Source organism: Leucopleurus acutus (assembly GCF_964270905.1).
Source record: "Leucopleurus acutus genome assembly, chromosome: 14".
Classification (NCBI taxonomy): Eukaryota; Metazoa; Chordata; class Mammalia; order Artiodactyla; family Delphinidae; genus Leucopleurus; species Leucopleurus acutus.
The window spans coordinates 6,259,858-6,276,715 of record NC_139156.1 but is presented as its reverse complement, the minus strand read 5'-3'; the positions used below and the strand labels follow the sequence as shown (position 1 = coordinate 6,276,715).

At 46.7% G+C, this 16,858-nt stretch overlaps 1 protein-coding gene across 1 annotated transcript in view; it reads right to left on the bottom strand.

Moving 5' to 3' along the window:
- The window catches only part of ADAM12 (ADAM metallopeptidase domain 12), a gene marked incomplete at its 3' end in the record, with an annotated part of 388,619 nt that overhangs the window by 123,156 nt on the left and 248,605 nt on the right, over nucleotides 1-16,858 (bottom strand). The window contains exons 4-5 of the mRNA XM_082855064.1: nucleotides 13,323-13,401; nucleotides 181-257 (exon numbers count right to left, since the gene is read on the bottom strand). Coding sequence (XP_082711190.1) covers nucleotides 181-257; nucleotides 13,323-13,401 — 156 coding nt within the window. The remainder of the gene's footprint in view (nucleotides 1-180; nucleotides 258-13,322; nucleotides 13,402-16,858) is intronic.

The following is a 16,858-nucleotide window of genomic DNA, read 5'->3' as shown; positions in this document are numbered from 1 at the left end:
AAGGCGAGCTGAGATGGGAGTGGGGGGGTGCGGTGCCCTCCGCGTTGCCGGGCAAGGGCTCCTCGGTTCTGCCAGGCAGGGGCGAGGTCCGTCACTCTAGTGCTTTAGAGCGGTTGGAGAAGGGGGTGGTCTACGGTAGCTGTGCTTAAGGCCAGAGCTGCCACTGTCAAGGTCACTTACCTGAGACCAGAACAAGTGCTGAGACTGACCGTGGAACCAGAATAGCCCTGCACGTGTCCATGGTAGTAACAGTGACCCTGAAAGGAGGAGAAAGTCGGTTCAGTCATGCTGTCTTCTTGCCCACTCACAATAAACCAATGGCCTCCAATCATCTTGTTTTCAGCTACAGAATTTCCTTTTGCATAAAATATTGAACCAGTCAGCGGTCTTAATGTTTCATGCCAGCCCCACGTGACCCAGCCAGGATCTATGGCAGGAAGGTCTGATTTACTTAGAGATTATCAACAGGGTTTCTAATCGCATCCCGGTTCCATTCTCGTCTCTCTGACACCCTTCAGGAAAGCCCTGATGCGGAAGGTTTTACAAACTCCAGCAGCTGAACAAATCACATTGCCATTTTCCTCATTGCAAATTGTCTTTTGTAATGAGATGAGGAACCGCGTGGGGTAATTAAGCACGCTGTGAAATGCAATAAAATGAGGCCAAATCTATGGCTTATGAAAACAGAAAAGGCTATGAGAAGAAGGGGGTGAGGAGAGATAGCGGGTACCTCGATGAACTGCCCAATTGAGAGCAGAAAGACTCTCTTAGCAGGAGAGAAAAATAGGAAGGTTTTCTAAGACCAAAGTCCTTGGGTGACATGCCTGCAATATTCCATTTCTTTAATAATGTCACTTGCAAAAAGAAACCATGGCACGGACACGTCCTTAGTGAAGATAGATAGCTGTCCGGAATCAAGGTTAATTTTATTGTTGAACAAATGTTATGTTGCAGCCCCAGTTAAGTGGCTGGCTGGCAAGGAACGCTAAGTGCACTTAGTGCTCCTCATTCAATGCCTCTGAATGCCAGCGGCGTGCGGTCCCGAGGCAAAGGGCTGCGTCTTCTAATGGACAGGAGAAGTGGACACTAGGGTTTCAGCCTCAGCACACAGCTCCTTCAATCAGGACCACAGTTAATCACTTTTTCCAGGGCAGGGCAGGGTGTCCAGTTGTCCTGCCTGACAGGGACAACATTCCAAAGACCACCTTGACTTTGCTAAGAAAGAGGGCCGGATGGGATTGAGTGGCCAGGGAAGTCCCATATCATGAAAAAGGGGCCAAGATGATCTCTTTGTCACTGAACAGAGGACAAAATTTTGGGATCATCTGAAAAGGCAATTACAGGAAGGGAGTGCTGTAGTACATTTGTTATTTTGACTTTTTCTTATTGATTCTGGAAGTTCTTTATATATTCAGGATATTAATTATGTGAGAAATGTCTTCTTAACTGACTTACGATATCCTTTATTGTAGTTACTACAAGAGTTTCCAATTCTTATACAAAGTTATGCATATTGTGTATTGCTTAAGATGGCTTTCTTCAACGTTATACATATGTCCTCTCTTATTTGCTTCTATTTCTTAGAATTAGTTCTTAGAATTAGTTATTTAATCTAAATTGGAATTCATTCTTGTGGAGGTATGAGGTTGGCATCCAACCTTCTCCACAAACTAAGAGACAGCTGTTCTTCACCACCATTTTCCTTTTCTGACTGATTTGAAATGTCACCTTGTCAGATATCGAATGCTCACATATGTCTGTGGCTCCATCTCCATGTTCTCTATGCTGGTCCACGGAGGCGAACCTCCATCTGTCCATTCCTGAGCCAACACCACACTGTTTTAATTCCTATTATTCTATAGGAACATTCTGATATCAGAGCAAGTTCTCTTTTCTGATTGTGACTAAATTCACATACCATAACATCCACCTTTTAAAAGCATACTGTTATGGGTGTTAGTACATTCATAATGTTGTACAGCCATCACATCTAATTCCAAAACATTTTCATCACCCCGAAAGGAAACCTCACACCCGTTAGCAGACACTTCCCATTGGCCACGCCTGGCAACCACCGAACTACTTCCCGTCTCGGTGGATTTCCCTATTCTATTCATTGCATTGCATTTCACATTAAGTGGAATCATACAAAATGTGGCCTTTTGTGTCTGGCTTCCTTTACTTAGCAGAATGTGTTCAAGGTTCATTCATGTTGTAGCAAGTATTAGTACTTCATTCCTTTTCTTTTGCTGAATAAAATGACATTGTAGGGATATACCAAATTTTGTTTTCCCATTCATCGGTTGCTGGGGATTTGGGCTGTTTCCACTTTTAGACTATTATGAATAATGCTGCCATGAACAGTTATGTACAAGTTTTTGTGTGGACATATTTTTTTGGTTCTCTGGGGTCTACACTATGGGTAGGTATATGGTTATATATATATCTGTAAGTGGGATTGCTGGATCTTATGGTGACTCTGTTTACATCCTGAAGTACTGCCAAAGCTTTCCCAAGCAGCTGAACCATTTTACATTCTCAGTGTATGGGATGAATGTATGAACTTGTCCACACCCTCACCCACGTTTGTTATTGTCTATGATGTTGATTACACCCATCCTAGTATATGTGAAGTAGTGTCTCACGGTGGTTTTGATTTTCATTTTCCTAATAACGTAGGACGTTGAACATCTTTTCACATGCTTATTGGCCATTTATGCATCTTTTCTGGAGAGACGTCTGTTCAAATCCTTTGCCTATTCTTTGTTTTTTTTTTTTTTTTTTTGTCCTTTTATTGTTAAGTTGGAAGAGTTCTCTATATACCCTAGATTCTAGACCCTTACCAGAGATATGATTCGCAAATGTTTTCTCCCATTTTGGGGGTTGTCTTTTCGCTTTCCTGATGTCTTCTGCAGCACAAAGCCTGATCATTTTGATGAGGTCCAAGCTCTCTATTTTCTTAGTTTGGTTGCTGATGCTTTAGGTGCCATATCTGTGAGACCCTTACCTAACCTAAGGTGATAAAGACTTACACCTACGTTTTACGAGTTTTATAGGTTTAGCTCTTACATTTAGATGTTTGATTCACTTTGAATTAATTTTTGTATCTGCTTAAAGTAGGGCTCCAATTTCACTCTTCTGCATGTGGATTATCCAGGTGCCCTGAACCATTTGTTAGAAAACGATTCTTTCCCCAGTTTGTCTTGGCAACCTTGTTGAGAGTGAGTTTTCTTTTGATACTATTTTTTCTTCAGAAGTTTCTACAGTATTATTGCCTATTTTCTCTTTCAGGTGAATTTTAGAATCAAATTTTAAGCTCTGCAATAATCCTTTCAGATTTCAGCTTGACTAATTTGAATGTAGAGGTCACTTTAGTCAGGATTTGTAGTTTTCAAATAAAAAGTTTTTCTATTCATATACACGGTATGTCTCTCCACATAATAAGGGCATTTTTACATCCTTCTGCCTAGTTTTAGATGTTTTTATTTTGAACGGCTTTGGAAAGTTTTCACTTGGCTTATGTCTAGGTATTGTATAGGCTTGTTGATATCATAAATAGGGTCTTTTTATCTATTACATCTTATACACGGTTATTTTTAATGTAAAGGAAAGCTTTCTTATTTTTTAAAGTTGATCTTATATCAGAGACTCCTGCTGGGCCATCTTATCAGCTTAACAATTTGTAGCCTAGCTTGGATTTTTTAGGTTGTTGACTATACCAGCTGGAAATCATGACATTTTCTGGGCCTCCTTTTTGACCCCCATACAACGTTGAGGAGTGGGGTGGCCCGGTGGCCAGGGACAGAGGTGGGAGAGGGGATTGCCCACAGAGGGGAAGCACACGCACAAACATGGGCAATGGGGGAGGGGGGCAGTTCAGGGAGGGGCTTTGCGTGGCTGGGAGATTCAGGCGTGGAGGCAGACTCACTGCCCCACGTCTCCTCTGGAGAGGGTGTCCTCTTCAGTGGGCACGTGGTCCAGGGAAGGGGGCACGAGGGATAGTGCTGGGGGACACTGCCAGCCAGCCGCCAGGCATCCAGCCAGGCCATGGGGGACCCTTGCTGCCAGCCTGCCTCTTCGGTTTCCATGGGAAGTAACTTTTGAAAGGCTCCATGGTTCCCCCTCTCTAGGTAACTCTAGCTTTGGGTACTTAAGGGAGTCATGATAACAATTCTCTAAACATGGGGAGGTTGTGTAACTGGATTGTAATGCCCCAGGGCATCAGAGCGGCCTGGTCCCCTCTGCACACAGTGGGGGGATTTCAGCCCTGGGAACCCAGCAGACATGTTGGAGCTGAGATGACTCAGGAAGTGAAGGGGCCCAGTTAGGCTGCCTGGGGGAACGAGCACCACTGGTTTTCGACTCACCCATCTTTGAGGGTCCTGTACATTAAATAATTTGCCCCATTTTAGATAACTGGGAAATACTGCTATAGGAAACCAAGTATTGGTTAAAAAATCAAAAACCAAATGGTGACAATAGTCTTAATGACCAACCTCTGAAATTTCAAACTCATTTATTCTCAGTGTCGATTTACTTTTTAATAGATTACTTATCAAATGTGCTTTCAAATTAAATACCCAGAAATATAAGCTTATTAAAGAATGAGCGGAGAACAAATTAGTATAAAATTAATTTCCAGTTCAACAACTAGGCTGCATTATTGCTTACAAAAGAGGAGCGGGTGGATTCTAGCTCTTGTACTCTGGTCCTTAAACAACCCCAACTCTCTTAGTCGGTACCAGAGTTAACACCTCATTTCTAAGCTCTAAAACTACCTTCTGTTCCTCTTCAGACAGTTGACTAGCAGCCCATTGCTCTTGACTATTACTAGAACTCCAAGTTCCAGATCCTCCAGGACAATTGCAGTCTCATGAAGTTTTGTTTTTTCAATATGATTAATTAAATGTTTAAACAAGTGTGATTTGGTTTTTATAATATAGAAGTCATCATATAGATAAATTGACAAATCAGAGAGACAGACTCATCACACTAGGTGTCACATAATTGGTTGGGGAATTTGACCACGGGGAGTGGAGGAGATGTACGTTCCTACTCCTCTGGGGGGCTTGATCCCCTTTGGCGGTGGCCGGGGTCGAGAGAGAGAAGTGCAGGCAGCATCACATGGGGGCCAGCAGTGCCCACTCAGCAAAGTCTCCAGGTGAGTGTGTGTCCGCACGTCTGAGGGCCAGGGTGCCTCCTATAGACTGATGTTAACAGGCGGGAACCTGCCAGGCCTTGTAGATTTGCAAATATGTGGCCTGTTGGATCTGGATGTGGCCACACCTGTGAGAGATGCAGGCATCCACCATGCCTTGGAGGTCTTGGGCCCCAGGGCCCACTGGATCTGTCGATCACAACAATTACCCTTGCAAGCCTCCCCAACTGCATCCCCTCCAATTGCCTCAAGAGAGTCAAACCATACCGTCTCTTTCTTTCTCTCATGCTCACGTCTCTAAAGACGTGGCTGAACAAGACATCATCTTATTTGCACAGTCGTCTTGGCTTAGTTCTGCTGATCCGATACATTCTCTTTCTACCAGCAAAACATAACAGAAAATAGTCCCAAACATGCATAACCACAAAATTACATCTTTTCCTTTACAAAACCTCTAACCATTTATTTTATATACTTATTACTTAACCTAATGCATTTCCCCCCTCCGGTAAAATAAACTCTCCTTCTGTTTAATACTATCAATCAAATATAATGGTGGGGAGGAGGATATAGAATAAGAACACTTGAGCTTGAAAATAGTAGCCCTCAACTCTATGCCATACGGGAAGTAAAACAAAAATTCTGTTACCCAACTCTCAGTGGACTAGAAAGAAAGGAATTTTATACGCTAAATAGCTAACAAAAGTGGCCTGACCTCGTGATTAAAAAGGACCTGTGAGCAGACAAATTCCATTAGGGAGTAAGCTGAGCGACAATTATTTCCCATGTTCTTTTCCTTGGGAACTTTAAAGGGCCTCCCCGGCTATATGCAATGTGACAAACGGTCTTGATTTAGCATTTGAATCGCACGGTGTGGTAGCTGGAAGGGAACTTCAGGCCGTCCAAGACCAACCTTCCCTGAACAGATGTGGAAACTGAGGCCCTGACTGGTTAAATAACTGTCTAAGGTCACAGAGCCGGTTCATGGCAAAGCAGGGACTAAAAGTCAAGCCTCTCGTCCCCAGGCCGGACAGCTCCCCGCCACATCTTGCTGCTATGAACACGTGCCCTCGCGATGAAAAGTTATCACCTAAAATCCAAACTCGGACAGAATACTTGTTCAAGTACAGCAGAGCCTCATCACTCAGGGAATCCGAGGAAAGTAAAGTCGTTTCCAGACTCAGAAATATCTGCAGATAGGAGGGGTGTGAGGGTGAGTGGTGTGTGTGTGCACACGTGCATGTGCGTGTGCCCGAGCTGCTGACCTGCGCTTCAGCACACCTATGGTCCAGCCTTTCCTCCCCTGTGTGGAGCATCAGGCCCCCACATACCAAGGGTTTGCTTGAGACTGAAAGAAGGTTACAGTGCATTCAAGCAAAAGTGACTCTGCAGCCCCGTGTGTTTCTCTGACTGACATTACGCTTTCCCCTGAGAGTGTACGGGACGGATTGTTGAGAAGTAAGTCAGCACACCCATGCTCCCTAGGCCATGTCTGCTCCCAGCTCTAACAAGAACCATGTCTGCTTAAAAGATTGGGAAGGACCAATCTCAGGGGCCGCTCACGTTACTTTGCGGTGCTGGCATTCGGCAGGAGAGAACGCAGCTTACAAAACCGTGTTCACAATCTTTGGGAGTACCCTGCAACCTGGGCCGGGAAACAGCACCGCTGCGCTAGTGAGCGCGCTGGACCAATCTGGAGTTGGAAGTCTTGTGCTTTGAGACTCAGTCTCTATTTTTAATTTGTAAAACGTGATTGACACTTGCTGCCCGGGGTCTCAGGGATCGAATCAATCTGTGAAATGTGTGTCCTTGTCACAGATCTGGGATATGACAACATGTACTTAAACCCACTATGCTGTAAGCGCTCACTTTTCTAGAAGCCTGACTGTGCGCCAGGTTCAGTGTCTGTTTCGTGTTCACGGTCCCGGCTGGTTCAGGGCTCAAGCTGGGATTTTAGCCTGGGCAGGCTGCCTCCCTGGCTTCTGAACCCACTCTCTACACACAGCGCTTCCAGACAGAAGGCTGTCCCAGAGCCTCTCCTGACACCTTTAGAGAAGGAAAGTCACCGCACCTGAAGCTCCTCTGGGAACTCACTGCACATGCCACGTGGATTTGGCTTTCCCTTTGCTTGGCTCCTAAAGCGTCTTTGCCACGGGTGCATCGTGTTGTCTGTGGTCAGACGGTATGTTCCTTGAGGATGGGGAATGTGGCCCCCTCCCTCCTGTACACCGCCACATGGCACTAGACCTTACTCAGTTCCACTGGACTTCAGAGTGATGCACTCAGCAAATTCCCAGAGGGCTTTCTGCCCCTCCCTGTATCCCAGGACAACAGGTCAGCAGAGCATCCTCTGCTCTCCCCAAGAAGTACCTGCTGGGTCTCTCTCTTTGCAAACGAACACCAGCCCATTCCTGAATCCACCTCGCTACAGTTTTCTATACTAATTCCACAACACAAGCAGCACGGCCATGGACATACAACAGACACACTCCAGTGTTTTGTCTGCATTATAGTGGTGAGGAGCTCAGATTCTAGACTCAGGCTGTGAGAGTCTGAATCCTTATTAGCTGGAGGCTTAGTCTAGTCACTCAAGTCCTCTATGTCTCAGCTTCCTCATCTGGGTGTAAAAATAGCAAAAACTGATTTATTGCGAGGATCAAACAACAAAATGTGTGCAAAGCGCTTTGCACAATGCCTGGCATGTTGTTGGTGCGCTTTGCACAATGCCTGGCATGTTGTTGGTGCTCACTTCAGGTTACATTGGGCACTCAACAAACATTTGTTGTTGAATGGGTGTATAAATGAGTGAGTGAATGAACGCATGCATGAAAAGGTAAGGTATGTCACCATGATGGAATGGGAATACTGGTCTCAGAACTTTGGACTCGATGAAGGAGGCACTGAGGAAGCTCTCGATGATTTGTGAGGACTGAAACACAAGTGCAAAAGGGAAGGGCATAAACAGAGAGATGCTCTAGAAGGATCACGTAGGCAGGAGTGGTGGCTGCACTAAACATAGGTGAGATGAGAAGTGGGGAGGAATGTCAGGTGGCCGTGACAATCTTCCAGCCGAGGAGAAGGGAGGAGCTGAGCTGCAGCAGCAGGTATGCCAGCGGATCAGGAAGGGGGGAAAGATGGCTGTGAAGGTGGAAATCAACACAGGACACGGCGAGGACCTGAGGGGAAGAGGGGGTGCGTAGTGCCTTGGTCAGTGGGAGGACGGAGCAGCCTTCTGAGACAGAGGCAAGCCCGGAAGAGCAGATGAATTAGACGTGCAGAGAGTATGGAGATGTTAGGGAAGTTAAGTCCATTTTAAATCATTTTTTAAGAATGTGATAACAGGCCTAGCTCGTACCTAGTACCTGTACGAGACGAGAATGGTCTCTGCCTTCCCTCCTACCCCCAGAATCATCTTCCATCCTCTTCAGATGTTCTCTAACAGAGATGGGATGTAGCTGACTCTCTAATACCCATTTGCCCTGACATGTTCGGTCCTAGCCGATTGTAAAAGGTTCTACTCTTTTTTGATAGGAAACACATTTGCCGTGGAAATGAATGGGATGTCACTCAAACAACACTTTTGATCAAGATATGGGATTTCATGCCTGTCTGATGGTCCAGCCTCAGTTAATATTGAAGGTCCCCTTTGGACGTCTATTATAGGAAATGTTTTCATAAAATTTTTGAATGAGAAACACATCCAACAAATGGAACCCTTCAGGTGTAGAAGGTCAGATCTTTTTCCTTCTCGCCCTCTCCATGCCCATGGTCCCAGCAGCCACCATCTCCTCTTACCCAGGCTTTGGGCTCTTCCATGAGAGCCAACTGCCTGACCTTGCTGGATCTCTGCTCTTGACCCTCTGATGACCTTCAAGCTGCAGCCAGTGGAATCTTCCAAAGTCTATCCCTAGTTATGACATCCCCTTGGTTGACACTTTGTAATGGCTTCCTCCTCCATGACAACCAAATTGTCACCTTGGCCTCCAAGTCCTACATACTCTGGTCCCTGTCAAATTGTAGACATTTCCCCACTTCCAAGTAAAAGTTGGCATCAGTCAGAAACGTCCTTCCCTTTCCCATCCTCTGGTTCATGCCTCCTTAAACTTCAGATCTTGGTTCACATGTTCCTTCCTCCATGAAGTCTTCCATGATTCCTTAGACTAGATTAGGCCCCTTCGCCTTTCCTTCGGTGCACTTAGCACAGATTTTAATTTGGTCTGTGATTCTTGGAATAATGTCAGTCTCTACCCTCCAGCTCCATGTGGGTCTCCTGTCTGTTTTTATCGTCAGTGGGAGTCACAGGGCCTGGCACAATGGGGATGCTCAGTTAACATGCATGTAATAGAAGGATGTGTTTGGACCAAAGCACTGACAGCGTTTAGGAGACTTTCTGGAGGGCATTCTGGCCTTTCCCAGAGTTGTCTTTTGGGATGTAGACAACATAAATATCATGGGCATTGTCTCCCACAGGCCTTATTAAAAGAGACAGTATAAGACATAATCTTCCCTTAGATGTGGCCAGCAAGGGCTTAAGCCACAAATATTTCATCCTGTCAGGATAATAGAGAGATAAAAGACAGGGGATCAATTCCAAAATTAAAATCAGCCACTAGTTTGCTTGTCAACCAGCTTACACTGATTGTTGAGAGATTAAATTTAAAAAAGAAAGATGCTAGCGAAAAAGTGGTTCTTATTTTATATATAATTTTAAATTTAGGGAAATCCATTGTGTGCTGACTTTGGGGCAAAAGGGGATGAATCAGCACATTTCTTTTTGTTTCCCAGCCCGATTCAGTAGAAACAAAACCTCCAAAGCTGCATCTGTGTCCTCACCACGAAAGACAGTATGAGGCCCTGAGCTCCCCTTAAAGGGTTTCTGCTGGAAGATGGGCTGTCTAGGGCTAAGGATTTTCTTCAGTGAACGAGATTGATTGTTCACCCATCTTCACAGTAACGTGGCTGACAGCTCAGAACAGGCACTCAAAGGAATGGGGGAAGGTGGCCCCAGATTACGAGAAAAGTCACTGTTTTTCTAATTGTAAAAGCAATATATGCTTGCTGTTTCTGGAGGTTTCGGGTCGCCGATTAACCCAGCCTCCAGTTGGTTCACCTACTGAAGAAAGATTCCAAGAGTCCAATGAAGATCAAAATACACTACGAGCTTAACTGCTTCTGAAAGAGGGCTTTCTGGTATATTCCATCAGAGGACACGACTTAGGTCAGGGCAGAAGTGAGGCTTCCTGCAATTTCTAACCCTCGTCTCCCCTCATCTCCCCACCCTGCTCTCATTAGCCAAGCCTGAGGACCCATCTTGGTGAAGCTGGTGGTGCAGCAGACCATTGCTTGGAACAGTCCACAGAGGGGCCGGCAGGGCTCACCCACACTCGACCGAGGGAGGACAGCAAGGCTAGCTCACGGCCTTTCCAAGGCAGGGGCTCTGCCCCTTCCCCAGTTAGCAGGGACCAGCGGTTGCCAGGACTTGCTTCCTCTCGCCCTCCTCTCCCTGAGAAGATGCTTCCATGGGGAGGAGTGAGGGGGTGAGTCAGGGTGGGGGGAGGTGTTTGCCTGTCTATACAGTGACCTCGTGGAAAGATGAGAAATGTAACCTGTCCACCACCCCATATATACATCAATCAGCCCAAACAGAAAAATACGGAGTCTCCACCAGAGACAACTACCATCAGCATTCCAGTGCCCTTCCATCCAGGCTGTTTTCTAAGATGCCTGGATTTATAGCCTTCAGCCTTCGCAATCCAAGTCCCAAACAGCCCCAGTGGCTGCTGGACCCTCGTTTATCTAGTCCTCCGTTTCTCCTTCTCTCTTATCATATGTTTTCTTCCCAGATGAGAAAAAAGGACCAAAAATGCCCCAAGAAGAGGAAATTGGTCAGGGAGATGGAGACAGAAAACATGAAACTATTAAAATAACTTTGGAAGAATATCTTACATCTTCTGGATGGTCTGTAATCAACAAGCACCTTCACTATCATCTATAAGGGAGATTTGGAGGATGTGAGCCTATTGTCAAGTATTTCTAGGATCTCTTGTTTCTGTTTCTATTCGGAACAACAATTTACACTGTAAGGAGAGCTTCTGTGCTAATTCTAGAGGCGTATAAATGACATCCTCTTAGGAGAAAAAAAGAGAAAAGAAAAAGTCAAATGAAGTCAGGGCACCAATGATTACTTATATCTCAGATGGACCCTCAGGTCTTCTTTTGTGGCCGCCATCCTTATCCTGTGCTCCAGGGTCATACAGCTATCTGCCTACTGAACATCTTTACTAGCTGTCCCACCACAGGCTCAGTAGGGACAAATCTGTATTCACTGTCCCTTCCGCCTTCGAAAGCCAACAACTGGTCCTTCAGGACACCACTGAGAAACAAACCACCCATCCCATGGCTTAAGCAGGAGGGCAGCATCGTTGGTGCTTCTTTAGTTTTTTTTTCCCCTGTATTTTCACTCTGGAATTTTTATTGGGCCTATTCTGTTCTCTTTAAAATAGTTCAGGTTCTCCTCTGACTTTTCTATGATCTCGCATTCCTGGAGGTGCTAATTCTCATTTCCCTTGTCATTTACGCTGGCTTTTGTTAATCGTGTGTTTTGTAATTTTGATTTTGGGTCATCTTTGATAATATTCTTCTTCTTCTTTGTTTTTGACGTGGGAATCTCAGGTACCCTGGGCTGCAGAAATATCCCTATAGAACTATTTTCAGTTGACTTCAGCTTGGGTCCATGGGACGCAGGGTTGCTGATTTGGGACCAGTTCTGAGGTCAACATTCACTGGGAATTCCATTCCTATGCTGGTGTTAGAAATTTGAACACCAGTCCACCCCATTCCAAATGTACACTTTATGAGGCTAGCTCGGGTTTCACTTTCTCTATTTTTTATGAAATCTTTGTTCAATCCAGGACACCTGGAGACAATTCTCTCTGTTGCCCCTTCTCTGGACTGAAGTTTTACTTGTCCCTTTTTGCACAGAGGAAGCATCTCTCTGGGGCCCCAGCCTTCGCGGGATTCTCATTTGCAGATGCCCGCTTCTTTGGTCCCAACCCCCAAGCACGGGGTCCTCTCTCTGGGTCCTGAATAGCCCGTTGGGGTCCCGTGACCTCAACTCACCAGCTTAGTGCTCTGAGCTTACATCCCTGGTTTGTTTCTGCTTCCCAGGGATTTCTTTGACTCTCCCAAGCTTGGTCAGGCATTAACAAAAATTCTGCCGACAATAATGGCTACTTGACGATATTTCAGTTGTAAATGTAAAGCCTTTCTCTAAGCTTATTCTTTATAAAACGAATACCCATAGCTCTTTATTTATTTATTTTTTTTTGCGGTACGCGGGCCTCTCCCGTTGCGGAGCACAGGCTCCGGACGCGCAGGCTCAGTGGCCATGGCTCACGGGCCCAGCCGCTCCGCGGCATGTGGGATCTTCCCGGACTGGGGCACGAACCCGCGTCCCCTGCACCGGCAGGCGGACTCTCAACCACTGCGCCACCAGGGAAGGGAAGCCCCACCCATAGCTCCTTAAAACAAGTAACCATCCTGGTCCTCAGAGGGCAGCCACTCTCTTTAATGCCCACATTCCCACCTGGGCCTGAGCACACTAAGCGTTTGTTCAGAGGAATAAATGAATAAAGTTCGCATCTTGTCTAAGTTACATGTAAAACTTCAGATACTAGAAAAGCTAAGAGGTGATAAATGTCACATTCCAGTAACAACCGTGATATAGAATCATATGGACACGGTGGATACATTTATGAAAGGTTAAGCGGAGTCAGTTTTCCTTTGAATTTCTTTAAGGGACTTACAAGTGTAATGCAGCCAAGTTCAGCCCAGGGGTAGCTGCTTTCTGAGCCGTCAGACCATTTGGGCTTGGTTTCCAGGAAGGATTCGCCCAGCTTAGCATCCCACGGTCACTGGCAGGTGGGTTCGGTGTCAGCCTCCAATCAAGCCATACCTTCAAGGACTGTCCTGGCACATGCCTGGCCAAAGCCGCGTTTTTCTGGAGTTATAATGCAATGCCCAAACCGTAAGCAATGCTCAAACTCGTCTCGGGGTCTAAGTGAAAGATCTAGGCCTGTGACTTTGCTTAGAATAAAACAGCTACAGAGTTTAAGCACAGATCTGATAGCAGAGTATCATGGTGGTCCAGGCATGCATGACTTACTGTGTAATTTCGGATGAGGGAGACATCAGTGCCATCTTGCAGATAGTGGGTTTCTGTGAAACCGCTGGCAATGAGGCCTCTGTGGAGAAATAAAAACAACATAAAAGATGTAGAGTCGCAGTGATGTGTTGCTTGCGGACGTCTAGGCTGTAGCGTGGCATGGATCTGATTCCCTCCTTATTTTATAGATGACCTGCTGAGGCTCCCGTAGGGCCTTCACCTGTTCAGGTTACCCAGGGAGAGCCAGGATGAGACTCAGGCAGGTGAGATTCAGATGCATGTGCTTTGAACAGTGGCCCCCAGAGTCCACGTGGTGCTCTCCTCACCCGCTCCCGCCTCGTGCCTCCAACACACACAGGCTTGTGTGTACACGTGCACATGCACACACGTGCACACACTCTGCTACGAACAGCACATGCAGATTTCTGAGTTGGGAGAACCGCCCTTCTGGAAGTCACAAGGCCCCACTAGCTAGAATCAGCAGCTCAGCTACCCGCTGGAAAAATAATTTTGGACCCACAATATTGGCCCTGCTAGTTCTGCAGGTGAGGGAGCCAGCTGTCAATATTAAAATGTCAAAGGATAGTTTAAAACAACAAGGGGTTTCCCTGGTGGCACAGTGGTTAAGAATCTGCCTGCCAATGCAGGGGACACGGGTTCGAGCCCTGGTCCGGGAAGATCCCATGTGCCGCGGAGCAACTAAGCCCATGCACCACGACTACTGAGCCTGGGCTCTAGAGCCCGTGAACCGCAACTACTGAGCCTGTGAGCCACAACTACTGAGCCTGTGCGCCTAGAGCCGTGCTCCGCAACAAGAGAGGCCCCCGCTTGCCGCAACTAGAGAAAGCCCACACGCAGCAACAAAGACCCAACGCAGCCAAAAATAAATAAATAAAATAAATAAATTTATTTAAATAAAACAACAATGAAATGTTAGAAACAGTGCTGTAGGAGGTGAGGAAAAATGATTTTGGACACGTGGAAATACTGAATTTCTAAGATGACTTGGTAGAGAAGCAACACCTAACTAAAATTGCGTGCAATCTACTACATCTTCACTGATGGTAGCAAAGCCTGAGTTTGTTTAGGTTTTAGACTATTTTGTGATTTCTGCTGTCATATGCACATTCTATCCTTCTCAACATCACTGCAACAAGTATTTCCTGTGCACCGACTACTACGTGCTGGGTGCTATACCAGCTGCTGGGATATAAAGATAAATAAGGACGCTGCCTGGTGAGGTGACAGACAAAACATAATACCGTGAGGGGAGGGCTGTCACAGAGGCAGGAACAGAGTCTTACTGGGTGAAAGGACGCACAGCAGGTGGAGGGTAGTGAAAAGGAGAGGCTTTAGAGAGAACACAGGGGGAGTCAGCCAGGCAAAGGAGGGCTGGGAGAAGGGGATTCCAGACAGAGGATGGCAAGGCCAGGAGATCCAAGGGTCTGGAATCTGGGGAGCCAGGTTGGTGGGAAGCAGGGAAGAGCTCTAAACATCTCTGGATTTTATCTGTCTGGGCAATAACGAGTCGAGAGTTGTTTTAAATACTGGACTTTGCAGGAGGTGCAGCACGCAGCCATGATGCTGTCTGCCCTTCCTGCCCAGGGAATGCACTTTGCACCACTAGGTTCTGCTGGGGTCGCTCCACCCTCAGTCCCGAGATGGGTGTGGGACCCAAGCTAACCAATCTCTAAGCTTCCCTGCAGCCTGCCTGGAGCTAGGGCTTCTGGAGAAGAGGTCTTTCCTCTTTGTTCTCAAAGCTACACACAAATGCACCCAGGGCCTCCTTCGGCCTGGCCCTGGCTGCAGGAGGATGCTGCCCCGGGGAAAACCCAGCCATCACCAGCTGCGACAAAGGACAGAAAAGAGGAAATCTTCCAGCTGCCTTGGGGGCCCACTTTGCCTCTCCTTTTCCTCAAGAACCCCCTCTCTTTTGCTTCAGCTGGTTCCAGTTGGGTTTTGCAACCAGAGTCCTGATAAACGTGGAAGGGAAGAAATCAAAGTGGCAACGCTGCAAATGTAACAGATGAGAGAGCGTTTCTTACAAAGTCAGATTTCTCAGACCCTCCCCCAGCCGAGTCCAGAACTGAGAGTCACCTCCCCGTTTTATATGGATTTCGATTTATTTAGGACATGCCTGGTTTAAATCAGTTAGACCCTCACAGCGGGTCTGAGTTGCACTCTACTTAACAGCGAGTGTTTGAGAAGACAGTGCCAGAAATCTAAAAGGCAGGCAGCCTCTCACACTCACTGACAAAGCTCACAGACCCTTCCGCACCCCTCACTTTTCCCTCTGCTCAGGAGGAGATAAATCTGGCTGGAGGAGGTTAACCTCCCTTCGGCTTTTGGCCTCAAATTCCCATCTCCTAAGCGTCCCTCCTCGGGGTGTCACAGGGCCCCTGGGGCAGGCTCGCTGCCAGCAGCCCTGCCTGGAGGTCAGAAGCAGAGGAAGGAGGGCGGGCAGGGGGGGTGACGGGGGTTTGGAGAAGGAGCTGGTGGTCGTGCTTCACGTGGCCGAGAGCTTCAGGAAGGGGTAGGAGGCTGGCGACCTTGCCGGGGCAGCTGCAGCGGTGGGCCCAGGAGGTGGGGACAGGGGAGATCATGGACATTTTCCAGAGGGTGGTTCTAAAGGGGAGCAGAGAGATGGGGTGTGAAGAGGCGAGGGTGTCATCTAAAGGGACAGGCTGGAGAGATGGGGGCAGAGAGGGGCAGGGGGCAGAGCTGCAGAGCAACAGGTGGCCGGTGCCCAGAGCACACAGGTGACAGCGAGGACAGAAGCCATCGCCCGACTGAGGTGGGACCCATCAAGGCCTAACGGTTTTGGTGAAGGAGGGAGCTTAGTAAGCTTCAAGATCACAGAGAAAGGCGAAAAGGAAAATTTAATATAATGGAAATTATGATTACTTATTAATGCTTTACTATTCAATAATCATTTTATTTTACTTATCTCTTATGAATAATTTAGTAATTCTGTTCCTAACAATGTTGGATCCTCCTTTTGGACAAATCAAGGTATATGAATACACTTAATACTAAGAACCGTAGCACAAAGAGGAGGAATTTGTAGACCAAAGACAGAGAATTGCAAGGCTTTCTAACTGAAAGATGGATGTCCGAGAAGATGATTCCCTTCACAGAGGAGAAACACGGAAAATCCGTCTGGAAAGCCGGAGATGTGGGAGGATGAACATTTGGTAGACTGCAGTCAGCGAGTTGGTGGACACCAAGAATGTGGGGCTTTAATGGCAGTAAAATGAATGATGAGGTTTTAAAATGTCACTCAGTCCAGTAAGACAAAGACCCATGAATATTTCTGCCTAAGGAGCCCCACTGTTTTTCATTGTGTCCAAATGCCACTTAAACAGAAGTACAAGCACCCTCATACTTTGAGCTCTAGCGAGTTCTTCAGTCCTATCCTATGTCTCCTTTTATTGACAGAGGTTGAAATGGGGGCTCCTGAGGACAGCCTGAGAGTGTCCCCCTACAGCTAAGACACAGAAGGACACACCCCTTTTTGAGTTTTCCTCAGAGTCTGG